Below are 20,527 nucleotides of genomic sequence, written 5' to 3' on the forward strand. Positions count from 1 at the left end.
CAGTGAATAAGATTTGTCAGTTACCATATGTATTTTGTTGATCTTAACATTATAATCAATTTTTATTTCAATAGCTAAATATTTTACAACTCTGTTCATTTCCTGAACAAGTTGTTCTTTACTGTCGTAATACCCTTGACTGATTTGACAGGTATAAAATTCTTTATTTGTTCCATCGAGCAAAAAACAGGCTTTCCCACTCCATCAACGAGTACCAAGTATGGGGATATTGCACTTCTGTGAGAGCTACCTTCCAGTCTCCCGTCAAAGTAGCTCCTGTTCGATAGTCGCCACACGTGAAATTTTTCCGACTCATTGAGTCGCAAGGTTGATCTAGACAAAGTTGTCGCCAGCTTTTTAGGGGCAGCTGGGGCTTTGGCCATTGCTTCTTAGCTCCTTAGCTGCTTAGCTCCATATACATCTCTTGAAATACCAACTCTTAAATACTCTTGCTCACAGAAGGGGGGGGAGTTTGATCCTACGTATAGTTATAAAAACCAACGTCTGATTGGTCGGCATATTGATCGACATCTATACACATTCAGCTCAGCTTATTGTATTATCCCTCTTTCCTTGTAAATATGTTATTCCTGTATCAGACACTTTTTTGCAAGTGCGAAGCAAAGTAAAGATTTGATTGCAAACGCCACTACTGTGTACTTGTGTTCTTCCCTTCCGTCTCCATCACATGCTATGTTATTTCCCCTTCACCCCTAGCTACATCTGAGGGAAACGTAACAGCATCTTTTAAAATTTGGCGGGAAAATATTAGCAGGTTTCCTGTTCAAAAACAGGTGTCTAAACTAGATGCCTAATGGAGGTATGTGAAATTGATCAATAGGTCTTTTGCCCATCAGGTTATTTGTTCAAACCAGATGATTTAAAGGGTGGGGTCAAAATAGCGGAAGGTTTCTGATCAGGTTTCCTGTTCAAAAACAGATGTCTAAACCAGATGCCTAATGGAGGTATGTGAAGTTGATCAATAGGTGATTTGCCCATCAGGTTATGGGTTATGGTTATGGGTTAAAGGGTGGGGTTACGGGGTCAAAATAGCAGAAGGTTTCTGATCAGGTTTCCTGTTCAAAAACAGATGTCTAAACCAGATGCCTGATGGAGGTATGTGAAGCGGATGACCCCCGGGGGACAGGGGGAGTTTGGGATGGGGGAGTTATGTGACCTCCGGGGTGGCCTCTGGGGGTGAAGGTCAAAGGTGTTGTTTGGGATGGGTACATTACTGTTTAAAACAGAACACATCCACACAGAAACACACATACATATTTAGTCCAGGTGTAGACAGTGTTTATTGTCAGTTCTATAAACATTCATTACACCCAACTGTTGTTTTTTTTTTATATGAAACAAGAAGTACAAAAAATGGTTTTCATTAAAAAAAATCACTTTTTTTTCAGCTTGACCACTAAATCATTTGGTCTCACTCTCTCTCAGTATGCTGCTGCTCTGTTGAACCTCAGGGCTAAAACTTCTAAACTCACTTCTAAAAACGTCCAATGTGAATGACACACAGCTGAAGGAAAGGAGTTTCTGTGTATTGTGAGTTATTCTGGAGGCCAGATTTGTGATTATCATAATTGGTCAGTTCTGCTGTTCACTTCAGTAATCTGAGAGAAGATTCTGCAGATAAATTATCCTGCTGGTCATCTTACAGCACACTTAAGTGTGAACTGACAGGAGATGCTTTGAGTAAAATGTTTTCAGCAAAATATCCAAAACCTGAAAGGATTGTCCAGGAAGTGAATGCCATGAAAGAGAAATTATCATAGATTGTTTGTCATTATTGTTTTTTTAATGTAAACTGTTTTCACTCCCACATTAATTAGTTCAGCAACAAATAATGAACTGTTCCTCCTCAGAAATGTCAGATCATAAACAGCTCTCTGTTTGAAGATGTTCATGAGTGATAGATTCTAGTTCTAGATTCAGTGAAGTGTATTTGACCGATGCTCTTTCCTTATTATAATTTATTATGAAACATTTTGCAATGATCATGTTTTTATTATTGTTTTTATCATTATTGTTATTATTATTATTATTATTATTATTATTATCAGTGTTCTACATCACTCGTTTATCAAAATCAAGGCAATAAAAGGTTGTGCTGATTGTCCTAAAGTTAGTCTGTGATTCCTGCCTAGATTCAAAATTTTCTTTTTTTAGTTTACATAACTTAAAATCTCACTCACTCATAAAATTCTCACTCACACATACATACATTTGTTTTATACTTTATTTCAGTGATACTGTGCCCTGTTGAAAATTGTTGCTTGGAAGTTTATTTAAATTATATTGAAGGGGAAAATGAAACTGACACGAAATATTAAGAAAATACATATTTAATTTTTTTTTTTTTCTTTTCAAATTTCGTATATCCTGGAGGACACAGTAATCATGACAGGACGTCAGCAGTCATGTCAAAATAGTGTAGTAAAAACAGACGTCACAGACGGAGTTTAGTGCTCTGCTGCCATCTTGTGTAGAAAAATTATCATTGCAGTGATAAATGCACAATGTCTCCAAGAACTTATATACACGTATATGGGTAAAAGTGTTAAAGTAAACTATTACGTTAAAACATATTGTGTTCTCTTTATTAAATTATAGTTTGTTCTGTATGTTTATTTTTTATTTATGGTTTACTTACATTTTGCTCTTTTCATGACAAAATATTTGAACAACTCTCACTTTACTCACATTTCACTTCTCTACTGGCAGTTTGGATCATTTATTTACTAGCTTTTAGTCAGTCAGTTCACTTTGTTGTGAAATTTATTTCTTTATTTCTATCTATCTGTATTTTAACTCAGAGCAGTGTGTGTGTGTGTGTGTGAGAGAGAGAGAGAGAGAGAGAGAGAGTGAGCTGGTTATCAGTGTGTGTGTGTGTGTGTGTTTGTGTAGGTGTGTGTGTGTGATGGTTATCAGTGTGTGGATCAGCTCTCTGCAGGTGCAGCATTAATGCTGTATTACACTGGAGTGTTTCCTCTCTCTGAAGTCAGTCTCCTGTATGTTGGTGTGTTTCTTACCACACTGCTGCGAGCGTCTCTCCTCACACACACACCTCTAGAGACGGAGGTGGAGTTCTGTTCATCAGCGCTGACGCTCTTTTGATAAATATGGAGAAAGAAAAAATGCCTCCTCTGATTTGTCACTGAAAATGTTTGATGATTTCCTCTTCTCTTTCTAATAAGGTAATATTGAGTGTGATTGGTGGCTGTGGGGAGCTCCCCTCTTTCTCTCTCTCAGTTTCTTCAGTCTCTCTGGAGGAGTGGAGGTGAAACTTGTTCTGCTGCTGAGTTGAACGGACTGTGTGCAAGTCAGAGGGAGATGGACAGCTGTGTGGCTCTCATTCTTCTGTCCTCCACAATCATCACACTCACGACATCTGGTAAGGTTACTTTCCCAATCAAAGATTTAAAGGTATATAACCCCCCCCCCCTCCTTTTTGTGTTTTTAGTTACTAGGAATGGCATTGTAAAGCAAAACATATCAATATTTAAAAAGAAAATGAAAAATAGCTGTTATTCTTAAAATGATAAAAATCAAACAAGTGCTGTAAATTCATAGTTATTTTTTACTCTTTGAGGTCTCGTTGGTATGTGTTTTATTTAATTGTTACTATGTAAGAGGAATGTCAGTAACACATTTTGTCCTGCAAAGGCAGTGTATTATTTCTCGGAACTAGCAGGTTACAGTTTAGGAGATATAATTAAAAGTTTTCATGTTACAATTTTCAAAACCTAGTCCTATTGCGATTTACCTGTTACTCTCTCTCTCTCTCTCTCTCTCTCTCTCTCTCTCTTTCTCTGTACAGACAGTGTGAGGTTGGTAAATGGAGGCCGTCACTGTGCTGGGAGAGTAGAGGTTCTTCATGATGATCAGTGGGGAACAGTGTGTAGTGATGACTGGGATATGAATGATGCTGCAGTGGTGTGTGGAGAGCTGGGCTGTGGAGAGGCTGTAGCTGCACTGAGTGATGCTCACTTTGGACCAGGATCAGGACAAATCTGGATGGATGATGTGGACTGTAATGGATCAGAGTCTACACTGGAGCATTGTAGTTCAGGAGGATGGGGGGTATCTGACTGTAATCATTATGAAGATGCTGGAGTCATCTGCTCAGGTAATCCATGAATGACAGTCTGTCTACACATAATCACTATTATCATCACACCAGCTTTTTGATCAAAATTTCAAATGCTATTAACTTGTAATTAGCTTTATATTATGCCCTAGAGGTTCCTAAATGGAGGTGGGTGAGAAAATAGAAGACATTTAGAAGAAAAGAGAAGAAAAGAGAAGACTTTAGCTATCAATGAATGAATTTGTAAATGTTACTAAAATGAACATCATCGTGAGATTTCAAAGGGAGATTTCAGTCTGGATATCTTAAATGAAGAATTTTGCTTTGATCATTTGTATTTCTTTCATATATATATATATATATATATATATATATATATATATATATATATATATATATATACACACACATTTTAACACCTTAATGAATGTAATGTATGCATTGACATTATTCAAATACTCACAGGTCGCATCTCCAGATTGACTGATGGTCCTCATCTGTGCTCTGGGAGAGTGGAGGTGTTTCGTGGAGGGACCTGGTCCACAGTGTGTGATACTGGCTTTGACCAGCAGGATGCAGAGGTTGTGTGTCGAGAGCTGGGCTGTGGGCTTCCTGTGAAGGTGCTGGGAGCAGCTGCTTTTGGCAGAGGGGAGGGTCAGGTGTGGTTAGAGGAGCTTCAGTGTAGAGGGAACGAATCTGAGATTTCCTTCTGTCCAACATCATCTTCACTCAAACACAACTGCTCCCATGACAGTGATGTGGGACTGGTGTGCTCTGGTAAAGAATGTATATTTAAGTTCTCTTTAAAAAGCATTTTAAATTTTACATTATCTTTGCTGTCGCTTGTCTTCATTATATAAGTAATGACTTGCTGTATATATGCTGATTCATGTAATGTAATGTTCATTCAGGTCACACAGGGGCTCGGCTGGTGAGCGACTCTGACTCCTGTTCTGGTCGAGTGGAGCTGCAGTACCTCAGTGAGTGGGGCACAGTGTGTGATGTAAGCTGGGATATGAGAGCTGCCAGTGTCCTCTGTGGTCAGTTGAAATGTGGGAGTGCTGTGGCTGTGTTGGGGTCAGACTGGTTTGGGGAGGGGAGTGGCCAGATCTGGGCTGATGTGTTTGACTGTCAGGGGAACGAAAAACATCTGTCAAAATGTCCAATTTCATCATGGAGTCGAACTGCATGCTCTCATAAACAGGATGCTGGAGTCATCTGCAGTGGTGAGTGACTCGTAATGTATTTCATTAAAACTGTCAAACTCTTGCATTCTGAAAAATGTTTGACTGTGTCTGTTGGATCCTTAGTTAAAATGAAAATGTGTACTTTATTGTATATTTTCCTCTTCAGATTCCTCTCTGGCATTTCATGAGGGGCGAGTGCGGTTGTCTGGAGGGATGGAGTGTGAGGGGGAGGTGGAGGTGTACTTCAGGCAGGACTGGAGGAGAGTTCTGCTGGACTCCTGGAGTGAGTCTGAGGCCTCTGTGGTCTGCAGACAACTGGGCTGTGGCTCTGTGTTTAACTTCTCCAGCTCCTCTCCATCCAGTCACAGACACATGTGTGTGACGAGTTTCAGTTGTTCTGGGAGTGAAGCTCATCTGGGGAACTGTGGCAGTGCAAAAGTTATGGAGAGTTCCTGCAGTTCAGGAGAACAGCTTTCAATCACCTGCTCTGGTAGGAATTGCAGCAGTTGAGTAATAAAAGTTGCTAAGAATCTTCTTAAAATAATTCTCACTAAAATATATTGTAATCTTCATTGTTCATCTCACATTTAGTTTTCTTTATTATGTAGAAGATCAATGATTAATACTTTACAGCTGCTTTAGGTCAAGAACAATGTATGAATAATTTTAGGGTGAACTGCTGTGTGTTTATATGTGTGTGTGTGTGTGTGTGTGTGTGTGTGTGTGTTTGTGTGTGTGTGTAGGTAAATTTAATTCAGCTCACAGCTCCATTAGGCTGGTTGGTTCCGGGGGAGACTGTGCAGGAAGATTGGAGGTTTTCCACAGCGGCTCATGGGGGACGGTGAGTGATGACTTGTGGGATATTAAGGATGCGCAGGTGGTCTGCAGACAGCTGCAGTGTGGAGTGGCCCTCAGTGCTCCTGTACCAGCCCGGTTTGGACCTGCAACTGGACCCATCTGGCTGAATGAGGTGGAGTGTGCGGGGAACGAGGCGTCCCTGTGGAACTGCAGATTTCAGCTGTGTGGACAGGATGAATGTGGACACGAGGAGGATGTAGGAGTCGTGTGTTCAGGTAAGTGTGCGGATTGCTACTGGTTGATTTTTCTGTTTTTGAAGCCTGTTTAAGGTTACAGTTTTTTAACATAGCGCTGTTGTCAGGTTTAAGACTGTTTGAATGTTCTTAAAACAATGTTAAATGTGTGCATATTTAAATACTGGAATTCTATTGTTACAAGCTGTTCATAAAAATGTAAAATTTATGTTGAAGCATGAAATGTATAAAACAAAATTCATATGTTACTTTTTCAATTACGTTTTTATATTAAATTATTTGATTTATATTTTATAACGATATATATTTATATGGTTATAAGAAATATTTTTCTAATCTTTATTCCATCAGAGTTTAAAGAGATCAGACTCACTGAGGGCTGTGAGGGGAATCTGGAAGTGTTCTACAATGGAACCTGGGGTAATGTGTGTTTAAATGGGATGGATGAAGAAACAGTGAGTTTAATCTGTCAAGAGCTGAACTGTGGAAGATCTGGCAGTGAGAGACCTGCCAAAGCAAGAGTGGAATCAGCTCCTAACTGGCTGGATGATCTGAAATGTAGGAGTCATGACTCCACTCTGTGGCACTGTCCATCTTCACCCTGGAGACAGAACTACTGTGATAAAAACAGTGAGGTGGCTCACATTACCTGCTCATGTCATCTGAAATGCTTCTCATCATCTTCCCATCAGAGACAGTGCTCAAGTAAGGACTCCTACAAATAAAAAAAGTTATTATTTTCAATATTACAGACAGCATTAATCACGTTAGTTGCCCTCTTCGCTTGTGTCTACATGGCCTTTGTTTCACTCTCTGTGATGATCATGTCCTAAACATTACCTCATATTTGTATTATAAATTTATTCTGAGACTTTCCTGCATAGTCCGTGTTTCTGTAACCTCTCATGTGTGATGTGTGTTATGTAGATCACCTGCCTCTCAGGCTGAGGGGAGGAAATGGAAGCTGCTCTGGGAGGCTGGAGGTGTATCATAACACTGAGTGGGGCTCTGTCTGTGATGATCTGTGGGACATCAAGGGCGCTCAGGTGGTCTGCAGACAGCTGGGCTGTGGGCCGGCGCTGAGTGCTAATGGGAGTGCTGTCTTTGGTGCTGGTGAAGGGAATATCTGGCTGAACAGAGTGAAGTGTAGAGGGAATGAGATTCACCTGTGGGACTGTCCTCATTCCCTGAAGAACCACACTGACTGCTCCCACCGGCAGGACGCTGGAGTCACCTGTGCAGGTCAGAAGGTTCTAACTCCAATTAAATCACATTTATCTCATTTATCTTATTTTAATAATCTGCAGAATTGTAATAAAATTCCATTAATGTTGTTTTGTTAAAGCTGCCTAATGATAGTTAATGTTGCCCAGTGATTGCTTTTTTTCATTTGTCTTTTGTTTTTACAGACATATCTGATGCTTCTGGTAATTCACCTACAACACAAAACGTTACTTCAGACATTTCTAAAGCAGATATTCACAATTTTAGACCAGATAAGCTAATAATAAAGAAATCCTAACAAAATGCTAACATTCTAATCTATTAAAAGTTATCTGCAATTTTAATGAAATTTAATTTTAATGCAAGTTTAATGAAACAGGAAAAAAAAATAATGCAGCAAGAAAAAACACTGAATTCCACTAATTATTTCATCTGCCTGTGCTTTTTTATTTGCAGTTGGTCAGAGAGCAAAGCCAACAACCACTCCATCACCAGCTGTACCATCTGTCTATCCAGTGTCTCTCCTGGTTCTGGGAGCGGTGCTCTTCCTGGCCTTAGTGCTTCTGGTTGTGCTGTTTTACCGGAACAGAGTGCTCAGGAGAGGTAGAGAGATTCAGAGATCATCTACAATCCACTTTCTATACATTCTCTAAACATCATCAGTCCTTCAGTCCATCATCAGTCTTCTGTCTGACTCTCTCCCCCTCACAGTGCCCTCTAAGAAGGGGCAGAATGCTGTCTATGAAGGCCTGAGTAGAGGGACAGAGGATGTCTATGAGGAGATTGACCACAGATTCAACACTAAAGGAACAACTATCTCAACACAAAAGGGTGAGTAATATATTCTACAGTAAGTTCAATAATTATTGACTCCCTTTATACAAATAGGTAAGCAAGACATCGATGCGAACCATATGACCAAAAAAAATTCAGTCACCACAGAATCAAGCTTTTAACATGGTAATCTGAGCTCTGGGGTGAGTTGAAGACATGAGTCCAAAAAGAGGATTTGGGAACATGAAAGATCTGCTTAGATTCTGTATTTATGAGGGGTGTGATATTTCCTGCTCTGTATAGGCCCTTTTCACATTTCTGCATTTTTCTGCTGGAAATAGATGCTGCAGGGTAATGTGGCTTCCACTAAAGCAATTACAACAGCAACAATGACAAGTTGAGTGTGTACACCTTACTCAAGTATTAGAACTTGAAGCAAAAACAGCCTTATCTCAGTTTCAGTGGTTTGTCAGCTGACGATGAGCAGAGGAAAACGAGTTTGTGCAGTTAGTAAAGGAATAAACTTTGTCATACAGAGTAAAAGAGCCTCTGTGTCTGCATTTCACCACTGCTGACCAGTGTTACACTGAATGCAGTTTGTGCTTTAAAGTTGCTGGTACAGCCACTTTCAGAGGAATAGTTTTCATTTTCTCCCTCAAAAATGATCAGCAACTGAGAGAGCGAGTGCTCGGTGGAGAGTAGATGTTCGTTCACCAGTGCCAGTGGTTCCACCTTAAATGGTGACTGAGCCACCAAAATGTAGCTCCTGCATCAATTAAAGTGCAACGGGAAAATTTGAACATGAAACTGACTTCGGCCTCTCGACTTTTAGTGGTTTACAGTTTCTCGTTGCAGATTAAATGTATCAGGAAACCAGCTGGAGTGATTATAAATGCAAATAAGAAAACGTCTACAGTGGCACTATGACGACCTGGCATGTGTGCATGTTTAGTTGTTTGCTGCTTTAACTAATTTATTGTTTTTGAGCTGTTTCAACATCTCCAGCTAAAATGGCACATCTTTTTATTTTTTACCTATTTATTATTTATATAGTTATATAAATACACTTATCCATCAATTTCTTACTCTATAGATGTTAGCCAGTGTTATTTTACTCTTATAGCTGTAGTTTTTCCTTGAATCATTTATATCCTTTATTTAGTCTGGACTGTACGGTTGTGGGTTTGATGTTCTCCAACTATTCTGGACACATCTTCAAATTTCGATCTTGGCAACTATGACAAAGACAAAGTGACACACCTTTCTGTGGTGAGCTGAAGTGATACAAACACCTGTATTTCTGAGGTTAGTAACTCTTTGAAAGGCAATAGCAGAACTTGTTTTACCCAGCATTTAAGCACTTCCGTTTCTTGTGAAAAGGGCCTATTTTCTAATCTTATCGAACATTAAAAGAAAAGATTTGTCATCTTGGAAAAGGGCGGTTGCACAAAATACTTAGTACAGGGATGCCAATAACTGTGACACACAGGTAATTTTGTTAATATAATGGTTTTTGGTTTCTTAGAATACATTTAATTTAATTAAGGATCAGATTTCTTGGATATCTTCAGTGTGAGAGTTAATTAACCACAAAAACATTTTTCATTACCTTTTTTACCCACCTTCACCCACCCAAGGGTATAAATAATTGTGGAGCTGACTGTAACATTGGTTAATTCATTTAAAAAGTGAAATTTATATTAGAAATGTGCAGTTTGGGCAAATCTACATTTAGTGTTGTGTGGTAATTCAGCTGATAAGTATCTGTTAGTCAACTTTATCATTCCTGTCAAGCTTCTGTTTTAGTAGATACTGAGAAACCACAAAGCTGCCGGTGTTATGTGTGTGTGTGTGCACGCAGGAGAGAGGGAGAGACACAGTGAGAGACATATCTATGTGTGTGTGTGTGTGTGTGTGTGTGTGTGTGTGTGTAACTATGTGTGTTTGTGAGTGGTGGAGTGTAGGACAAGGTTGGCATAGCAACTTTGGCCATGACTCACACAGCAAGATCTAATCTCTAGCAGGTCTCAGGCCACACTTTTATATTTCTCACACAGTTTTACATTCACCTTCAAAACAACCTCACAATGAATTTAATAATCCATGAAGTTTCCTGCTGCTAGTCCACAGTGAACGAGTTAACAAGCTGACGCTACTAAGAATAACTAGCGCTAAAAGTCTGTCTTTACTCATCTACAGTGTAATTGTTAGCTTTGAAATCGGAATCTGACAGTGCTGCACTGCTGGCTGTTGTTAACATCTTATTATTATACCTGGTCTGTATTCTGTTCAGACCTGTCCAGGGTGTATCCTGCTTTCCACCCAATGACCGCTGGGATAGGCTCCAGCTCTGCCAGCGACCCAGAAAGATAAGCAAGCAAGCAAAGTTTATTTATATAGCGCTTTTTACAACAGGTGTTGTCACAAAGCAGCTTTACACGGAAGTCAGCATTACTGAAAGAAATCCGGGTCCCAGCCCCCATGAGCAAGCCAGAGGTGACAGTGGCAAGGAAAAACTCCCTAGGAACAGTAAGAAACCTTGAGAGGAACCAAGACTCAGAAGGGGAACCCACCCTCCTCTGGTCGACACCGGATAGTAAACATTGTTAGTTTAAAGTAATATAGTACAAAAACGGGGAAGACAGTTGGAGCAAATGATTAATTTGATTAGTTTAGTTCATGCAGCAGCAGCGGCAGCAGCAGTAGCAGCAGCATCAGTGGAGTCAGGTTGTGAGGGTGAGGTTTGCACGGCGTAGTACAGCATGAAGCTTGATGATGTCAAGCCAGTCCAGAGGGCTGGCGAACAGTGGCACTCGATCAAGGCATAAGAGGCAGCAGCATCAAAACGCACAGGATGGGCAGCTGTTCAACTCGGCAAAGAAAAGAGAGAAAGGAAAAAAACACACAGAGAGTCAGTTCTGTAATGGGTGTTTGATTAATTTGATTAGTTCAAGTGATTAATTTTGATTAGTTTAGTTCATGCAGCAACAGCAGTAGCATCAGTGGGGTCAGGTTGTGAGGGTGAGGTTTGCACAACATTGTACAGCAAGAAGCTCAATGTTGGTCAAGACGGTCCAGAGGGCTGGTGAGCAGTGGCACCCGATCAAGGCAGAAGAGGCAGCAGCATCAGACGCACAGGATGGGCAGCTGTTCAACTCGGCAAAGAAAAGAAAGAAAGGAAAAACACACAGAGAGTCAGTTCTGTAATGGGTGACTGATCATAGATTACAGGCTTGACTATACAAGTAAGTTTTTAGCCTAGACTTAAACACTGAGGCTGTGTCTGAGTCCCGAACATTAACAGGAAGATTATTCCAAAGGCGGGGGGCTTTGTATGAGAAAGCTCTCCCCCCTAACGTAACTTTATTAATTCTAGGTACTAATAGTAAACCAGCACCTTGTGATCTAAGTAGGCGGGATGGTTCATAATGGGAGAGAAGTTCCCTCAGGTACAGAGGGGCAAGTCCGTTTAGTGCTTTGTAAGTCAGTAAGAGAATTTTATAATCAATGCGAAATTTAACTGGTAACCAGGATAAGGTTGATAAAACTGGGCTGATATGGTCGAACTTTCTGGTTCCAGTAAGAACTCTGGCTGCAGCGTTCTGGACTAACTGAAGCTTGTTAAGGCTTTTGCTGGGACATCCAGCCAGCAGGGCATTACAGTAGTCTAGCCTTAAAGTAATAAACGCATAAGCAGCTTAGAAGATGTGTGTGTGTGTTTGTGTGTGTGTGTGTGTGTGTGTGTGTGTGTATTCCATTCACAGAGTTGATTGACTGGGTCTGCAGATAAGTTAGCCAGCAACAAATTATCAGTGTTGAATGAGAGCAAAACTTATCAGCTTTCACTTAGTCTCCATCATGACACAGAATGTGAAAGTACAGTATGTTTATGGGTACAAACATTTAGCAAAACTCAATTTACATTTTATATCGCTGTTGTTGAAAAAAAAATCTTCATGAGCTCTCCTTTTTTCTTGGGTGCATTTAAAAATAAAAGCAAGAAAGGAAGCTGGACCCAGTTGTTTTACATTAAACAGAAGTAAGATTATCACATTTCTCAGCACAGTAAATGCTGAGGTTCAGAGCAGTATCAATGTTTTTATTTATTTATTTGTTTATTTTTAATGAGTGCAATAAAATGTTTCCCTTTTTTGTGACAGATGAAGTTCGCTTGTACTCTTTCTTTCTCAAGTCAAGAGGCTTTTATTGTCATTCCATCTGTGTACAAGTACACATTGGAATGAAATTACGTTCCTCCAGGACCATGATGCAACATGGATCAAAATAAGACATTACAGACAACGTGCGAATGTGCAGACGTAAGTGTGCAAACATTAAACTAGAAACAATGCAATAAATATGATAATTAAAACAGACATTTGACACAGTAAACAGACAGGACAGTGCAGTGCTGACTCAGCACTCATTTCTGAACATGAGTAGTGAGGATAAGGTGCAGAGATATTTAACATGCTATGATATGTAGGTATATGCAGTCAGATTATAACATATGTGAGCACAGCAGTTACTGAGGTAGAAATATACAGTACTTGAGTAGAACAAGGTATTAGCAACAATATACAGTATTATTCAAAAGAGGTGTGTGTGTGAGTGTAAAATATGTGTGTGAGGGGGTTTTCAGGAAAAAAGCTGTTGCAGAGTCTGGCAGTGATGGCACGGATGCTCCAGTACCTTCTGCCAGACGGCAGTAGTGAAAAAAGTCCATGTAAGGGATGGATGGGGTGGTCCACAATGCTGGTGGCTTTGCGGATGCAGCGTGTGGTGTAGATGTCCATGATGGAGGGGAGAGATACCCTGATGATCTTCTCAGCTGTCCTCACTATTCGCTGTAGGGTCTTGCGGTCAGAGGGATTGCAATTCCCAAACCAGGCGATGATGTAGCTGCTCAGGATGCTCTCCACAGTCCTCCTGTGGAACATGGTGAGGATGAGAGGGGGGAGATGAACTTTCCTCAGTCTCTGAAGGAAGTAGAGGTGCTGCTGGGCTCTCTTGGCTATGGAGTTGGTGTTAAGGGACCAGGTGAGGTTCTCTGTGTTGTGAACACTGAAGAACTTGGTGCTCCTGACGATTTCCACAGCAGAGCCATCGATGTTCAGAAGGTTGTGGTCATCTCGCACTCTTCTGAAGTCAACAACCATCTCCTTAGTTTTGTCCTCATTCAGAGACAGTTGTTGGTTCTGCACCAGTCCGTTAGCTGCTGCAACTCCTCTCTGTATGCTGACTCATCATTTTTGCTGATCAGACCTATCACAGTCATGCGAATCTGATGATGTGGTTTGAGCTGTAATTTGCAGTACAGTCATGAGTCAGCAGAGTGAACAGCAGTGGACTAAGCACACAGCCCTGAGGGGCGCCGGTGCTCAGTGTGGTGGTGCTTGAGGTGTTGTTACCGATCCTCACTAATTGAAGTCTCTCAGTCAGGAAATCCAGGACCCAGTTACAGAGGGAGGTGTTCAGGCCCAGCAGGCTCAGTTTTCCAATCAGCTGCTGAGGGATGATGGTGTTGAATGCTGAACTGAAGTCTATGAACAGCATTCTGATATAAGTGTCTCTATTGTCCAGGTGGGTGAGAGCCAGGTGGAGTGTGGTGGGGATGGCATCATCTGTTGAGCGACTGGGGCAATACGCAAATTGCAGTGGATCCAGTGAAGGGGGAGCTGGTCTTTAATGTGCCTCATGACAAGCCTCTCGAAGCCCTTCATGATGATGGGATTGAGTGCAGTGGGATGGTAATCACTGAGGCAGGACACTGGAGACTTATTTGGCACAGGGATGAGGGCGGTGGACTTGAAGCATGTGGGAACAACTGCAGTGCTCAGAGAGAAGTTAAAGATGTCTGTGAGATTATCTGCCAACTGTTCAGCGCATTCTTTTTTTGCTTTTTTATGCTTGATGTACTAAGAAGCTCCACTGCAGTTATAGTAGTATTTATAAATAGTAATAGTAGTAGTTGAGTACTGAGTACTTAAATAACAGTGCTTAAGTAGTATTTTTAACATCATACTTTTGCACTTCTATATTTGTGGAAAGATAATTTTACTTGATAGGGTTACTAAATGTCTAATTTTGGACAGTCCAGTTTTGAGCTTGGTACTACTCATGGCCATAACTAGCAGCGGCTAACAGACAGGTGCGGAACCAACAACCTGTCTCTGAATGTAGACAAAACTAAGGAGATGGTTGTTGACTTCCGAAGAGTGCAAGGTGACCACCGGCCACTTAACGTCACTGGCTCTGCTGTGGTAATCGTCCAGAGTACCAAGTTCCTCGGTGTCCACATCACAGAGAACCTCACCTGGTCCCTCAACACGAACTCCATAGCCAAGAGAGCCCAGCAGTGCCTCTACTTCCTGTAGAAACCGAGGAAAGCTCATCTCCCCCCTCCCATCCTCACCATGTTCTACAAGGGAACCATGGAGAGCATCCTGAGCAGCTGCATCACTGCCTGGTTTGGGAATTGCACCACCTCTGACCGCAAGACCCTACAGCGCATAGTGAGGACAGCTGAGAGGATCATCGGGGTCTCTCTCCCATCCATCATGGACATCTACACCACACATTGTATCCGGAAAGCCACCGGCATTGTGGACGACCAAACTCATCCCTCACATGGACTTTTTTCACTGCTGCCGTCTGGCAGAAGGTACCGGAGCATCCATGCCATCACTGCCAGACTCTGCAACAGCTTTGTCCCTCAAGCAATCAGGTTTTTAAATTCACAAGGGCTGAACTAACCCCCCCCCCACAACACCCTGCTTTTGATGCGCACTACTTGCACTATCTGGAACATTGCTGCTACTGCTGTGTTTACACTGTTTTACTACCTCAGTAACTGCTGTGCTCACGTATGTTATTTGACTGTGTAAACTTGCAGATCACAGCATGTTAAATACCTCTGCACCTTATTCCACTACCTCATGCTCAGAAATGAGTGCTGTGTTGGTGCTGCACTGTCCTGTCTGTTTACTGTGCTTAATGTCTGTTTAATTTATCTTATTTATTGTATTGTTTCTCGCTTAATTCTTTTGTTTGCACACTGTCTGCACGTTCACACTTTGTACTTTTTGTTCCTTGTTGCACCTTCTTCCTGGAGGAACGTAATTTCACTCCACTGTATACTTGTACATAGATGGAATGACAATAAAAGCCACTTGACTTGACTTGACTTGACTTGATGAGAACACTGAGGTCTGGACCTCATAGCTTTTAGTAATAAAATAACAATGATTTGAAGAAAAAAAAAAACCTACAGGAGAAACTTATGGTTGGTGTAATACCTAGTTTATTCACCATGACATGTAGGTCACATTTCATATAATCCTAGCTGGTTAAGTATTTTTTTTAAACTTAGCACAAACAACATTATGCTGACAAAGACAAATTTTACTTTACTTTGGAAAATGGATGATTGGTTAAACTCCTGCTAACACTTTAAACTGCAGTTTCTGTAAGCCAGACTTTGTAAAGTCATGAAAATCCTGCAATAAAAGGCATGGAATATACAAATGTGGTTTTCCAGGTCCGGAAAAGTCATGGAAAATAATAAGTGCTGGAAAAATCATGGAATTTCCTGAATGTTTCCCTCACGTGGTCCCTCATCTAATCACATTTGAAGCACTAAAGAGTCTAAATTGTAAAAAACACCAAGACCCATAACTAATGTATCTGCAAATGGACTAGCTTTACTAACACGTTGTTAATATGGATGTTACGACCCAGTCTAGAGTCAAGCCATAAAAGAAAATGAGAGTGGGCTCTCTCCTCAGCTGCCATGCCAAACACCCGACACTATTTAACCAAAAAATAGCTCATGTTTATTTTTATGACTAGAGGCTAAGCTGAATGCTATGATGGCTTCAGGGACAAGCATATGCCAAATAACGAACAAAACTACAAATGAGTACAAAAACTGAACCTGAGAGCAAAATAAAACAAAAACACAAAAGGCTACCCTGTATCCCTGCTTTAAAACCAGGAGAAAAGGTAACCAAAACAAAATGCCACTCAATCCATACTTTTTCCAAAGTTCACAGAGTTTAGCAGAACCAGACAATCAAAGCGAAGTGAAGCAGAACGGAGTGAAGTGAAGAAATGCCAGGTTGGTCTGGACAGGTGTTCTTCCAGGTCACATCAGAGGGGAGAGAGCCCTGAATGTCTCCCAAGATGGTGGCTTGGCAACCTTTTATACAGGAGGCTGCCCCCAGGTGGTCAATTACAGACCTGCACATAGAGCAACATACAAAAGGGAACACACAAAATGGTGGCAGACACACACATAGAAAGGCTATTACGACTAGGGGTCGTAACAGTGAATCTCAGCTAGCTAAGGTGTTCGGGACACGTGTGTTGTGGAAGATGGTTTGACATTTGAACACTACAGAAGATGAATTAAAAAGCCAAATGTAAGAGGAAAACACATCACTGCTGCTTCTCACACCAAGACCTGTGTGAGTAATTAGCGTCTTCACTGTTAGACAACAAGCATCACTGCAGCTACATTAAGAAATGATGAACTAACTGCTGTGGTACTCTCACTGATTTGAGTTCATACAGTCTTTGTTGTACTCTAGGTACTCAAAGTTGTGAACTGACTTGTTACATTCCTCTTCAGCATCAAAAATACTGCCATTAGGGATTTGGATAGTACTTAAATCACTGAGAAACTTTGGTATAATACATTACCTCCCCACACCATGTAAAACTAATCCCTCCCAAACTGAACTTCAGTTAGATAAAACATTTCACTGGCTAAATAAATGTCTTTGTTATTGTTAACTCATTTGATTTTGAGCTAGACATAATGAAATGAAGAACAATGTCCACCTAATCATGATGTGCATGCATGTGTTTGTGTTACAAAGAGAAACTAAACCACTCTTAACAAACAGAACCGATGTACGTACTTTTTACGTGAGAATATGTGATGTCGAAGGAGTCAAAACAAAATAGTAGGCTCTGAAATGATGAAACATTAATGTATTGAGCAGAATGACAGATCCATTCTTAGAGATCGGAGTGTTAAACCTGGTGCAGATATCTGTATATAAATGTCAGTATCATGGTATACTGGTATAGACGTTAGATCGCCCAGCCCTATGCAAGATGTTTGGCATGCAAATTTAATTTTATGTCATGGAAAAGTCATGGATTTCCACTGTTTAAAACGTGTACGAACCCTGGTGATCATTACCAGTTGAGTATTTGTCTCTATAATTTGATATCTCACACAGATTCCAACCCTGCCAGAAAATAACCTGAAAAAATGAAAAAAGCCTGCAGCCATATGGCTACTTTCATTGCTGTGGCATGTAACCAGTGTTTATCACTGTGCAGTCCGAAATGTCCACTCAGTTCTGATCAGGCGGGGAGCTGAGTTTTCCTAACATTTAACCCTATTCAAAAAAAAATAAATAAAAAATGGACCCACCAGGTTACATACCTTAGGACCACTGAGTGCACTCGAGTGGCCAGCTTCTTTAAACAAGTATTTTATTTTTATAATGTAATTCAAAATTATAAAATTGGCTCTTTTTCCTGCAAAGTCTCTGACTGGAGTAAAATCTGAATATTATGAAGATGTCACCACCAGTGGCCTGAAAAGTAGGTTTCATTATTAATTAATCGCCTGATTTTATCTTTACATTAAACCACAGTGTAAAAATATGACTGCACTATTTGTAAAGTCAGTCTGCCTTTATCTGATTTACATGACTCAGCAAAAGAGGACACAGCAGAGAGCTATGATGATGTCATCACTGCTGGACAGATCTCTGAGAGTGTAGGAGGTTTATTTGTGTTTTGGGGTTTTGGTTTAGAAATCCCCATTTTGATGTTGTTTTTTTTTTTTCAATATGACAGCTATCCTTTATGATGTTAAAAGTCTGGTGGAATAATTGAAATGTTCCAAAAACAATGTTGTTTCATTAATTTGCATTGAAAGTCAAGAACCTTTTTTTTTTCTCCTATAAAGTACTTACAAATTACACATACACACACACACACACACACACACACACAGACATATATATATATATATATATGTGTGTGTGTGTGTGTGTGTGTGTGTGTGTGTGTATATATATATATATATATATATATATATATATATACACACATACATGCGTAAGTAATACATTCAAAAAGAAACTAATTATTGAAACTAATATGTTTGAAGTAAAGAAATGTGCCAACTGTCCACAGATCTCAGTCTCTACCAAGAAGCCTTTTCTTAGCTCTTAGATGACTGTTAAAAAGTAAAGCAAGTATTACATTGTACACTCTCTCTACCAGTTAACATGATCTCGGCTCTAAGATTCTTTTAGGAAACTTGGCCCTGAATAGTTGGAGCAGGGAAACACCTGAACATGCAGAGCAGCAACGTTCCCGGAGTTTAGACAGTCGCTGAATTACACATCTATGTCACAGTTTGCCATCTTTATCAAGTATTTCGGTTAACTTACATAACATTTAAACAAATGCTACATATTATCATGAGACTTTAGTTAATGGCTACATGATGGCTTAATTATAATGATTGTTTTGGTGAATGGTTTACTTACAAAGTATTATAACTAGGTAATATAACTAGATTATATTAAGACCTCATTTGACATTATTATAGACCTCAATAAATTGTTCATGAGTCCTTATTTCTTACTGACCCAATTGTTGAATCACATTAATTAACAGTCACATTAAATGAATATTTTTGTATTTTGGTGTAGAGGAAGTAGCAGAGAATTATGATGATGTCATCACTGCTGATCACAGCTTAGCTGTTGTAACAGGTTTGACTTGTAATATAACAATACTGTGATCTCAAACATAAACACAGTCACTGATGATACTGATGCTGATTTAATGACATTTATCTCTACATTTTGACAGAAGACATGACAGATAACTATGATGATGCTGTTGCTGTTGGACCAAACTCCAACATTATGACAGGTAGGTTTTAATTAATGTAGATAATTCTCATTGAGCTGAAGCTTCAGCACAGTAAAAACAGTAATAACAAGATTTGTTGGATTTTAATATCATTTATCTATCCTTGTTTGTGTAGTGCACACACCAGAGGACTATGATGACGTCATCACAGCTGAACAGGATGTAGGAGGGATAAAAGGTGAACGGCTTTAAAGGGCGCCTGGAGTGCTCTACACAAAACATGTATAGTGTGAACCCTCCAAACGTGTTCTAAGAATGATGGGACAATGCAGATGCTAGAAACTTAAACAGTTAATTGTATTTGAGAATAGACACAGTATGTGTAGAGATTTATAGATCTACTGAATGGAATCACAGTGATGGACTCACTTGGTTTTCACTGGCAGAACTGAACAACTTGATCATAAGTTACAAACTTCAGTATAAACTGTATATTTGCAAACTGTATATTTGCATTTAAAATGGTTAAATATCATTCATTTTACAGATTATGATGACGTGGGGGGGGGGCTCAGACAGAGATGAATCATGAAACTGAGATACCACAGCCAGTGTCTTATCTCAGGAAAGTACATTCAAACCTCTTCAAACGCAACAAGTAACTTTGTTTTGGATCACAGTTCAGAATGGAGCAGAAACACTTCATTACAGATTTGCTCTCAAACAAGATAAAGTTTATATATACAAATATTAAATTTTTAACACTGTACTGTGAGTGATAACAGACTTAGTCAGCTAGAAACATTCACTGACACATCTCATGTAGTTATTCCATCAAAATGATTATTATCTTACTTTGATATTTTTATCTTCTTGAAAACATTATTTTGTACATGTTGTGAAAAAGACTAATTTTTTTACAGAAAAATAATATCTATCTATCTATCTATCTATCTATCTATCTATCAACATAATATATATATGTATATATATATATATATATATATATGTGTATATATATATATATATATATATATATATATATATATATATATATATGTATATATTAGCGGTGGGGGAAAAAATAGATTCTTACATGCATCGTGACGCGGACATGAATGATTCTGAATTGATTCACAAACGTCAAAAATCAATTTTCTAAATATTTAATTTATAACGTAATGTTGACAGAACGCAAAAGGTGGAACCTTTAAGTGGGTAAGTGCAGCGCCTGGACAGTCTGTGATGGCACATTACAAAAACACTTCTGGATGAGTGAGAAA

The 20,527-nt window shown here is 39.7% G+C and overlaps 1 protein-coding gene across 1 annotated transcript; it reads left to right on the top strand.

Annotated features, from left to right (window-relative positions):
• The first annotated feature begins 3,292 nt into the window (after positions 1–3,292).
• LOC118800581 (scavenger receptor cysteine-rich type 1 protein M130-like) lies at positions 3,293–20,045 on the top strand. Its single transcript, XM_036560855.1, has 13 exons — positions 3,293–3,400; positions 3,827–4,135; positions 4,562–4,873; positions 5,008–5,322; positions 5,450–5,773; positions 6,027–6,356; positions 6,687–7,040; positions 7,263–7,577; positions 8,016–8,162; positions 8,271–8,390; positions 19,242–19,304; positions 19,420–19,482; positions 19,792–20,045. Exons 1-13 carry the CDS (start codon positions 3,340–3,342, stop codon positions 19,827–19,829), a joined length of 2,751 nt encoding a protein of 916 aa, XP_036416748.1. The 5' UTR covers positions 3,293–3,339; the 3' UTR covers positions 19,830–20,045.
• Positions 20,046–20,527: the final 482 nt, after the last annotated feature.

Source organism: Colossoma macropomum, unplaced genomic scaffold, assembly GCF_904425465.1.
Source record: "Colossoma macropomum unplaced genomic scaffold, Colossoma_macropomum, whole genome shotgun sequence".
NCBI classification, from domain to species: domain Eukaryota; kingdom Metazoa; phylum Chordata; class Actinopteri; order Characiformes; family Serrasalmidae; genus Colossoma; species Colossoma macropomum.

Excerpts from the sequence above, each read along its gene's own strand:
- LOC118800581 (XM_036560855.1), top strand. The coding sequence starts at position 3,340 with ATGGACAGCTGTGTGGCTCTCATTCTTCTGTCCTCCACAATCATCACA. Across the intron at positions 4,136-4,561 it reads TGCTGGAGTCATCTGCTCAG|GTCGCATCTCCAGATTGACT; the intron begins GTAATCCATGAA and ends AAATACTCACAG. Across the intron at positions 8,391-19,241 it reads AACTATCTCAACACAAAAGG|AAGACATGACAGATAACTAT; the intron begins GTGAGTAATATA and ends ACATTTTGACAG.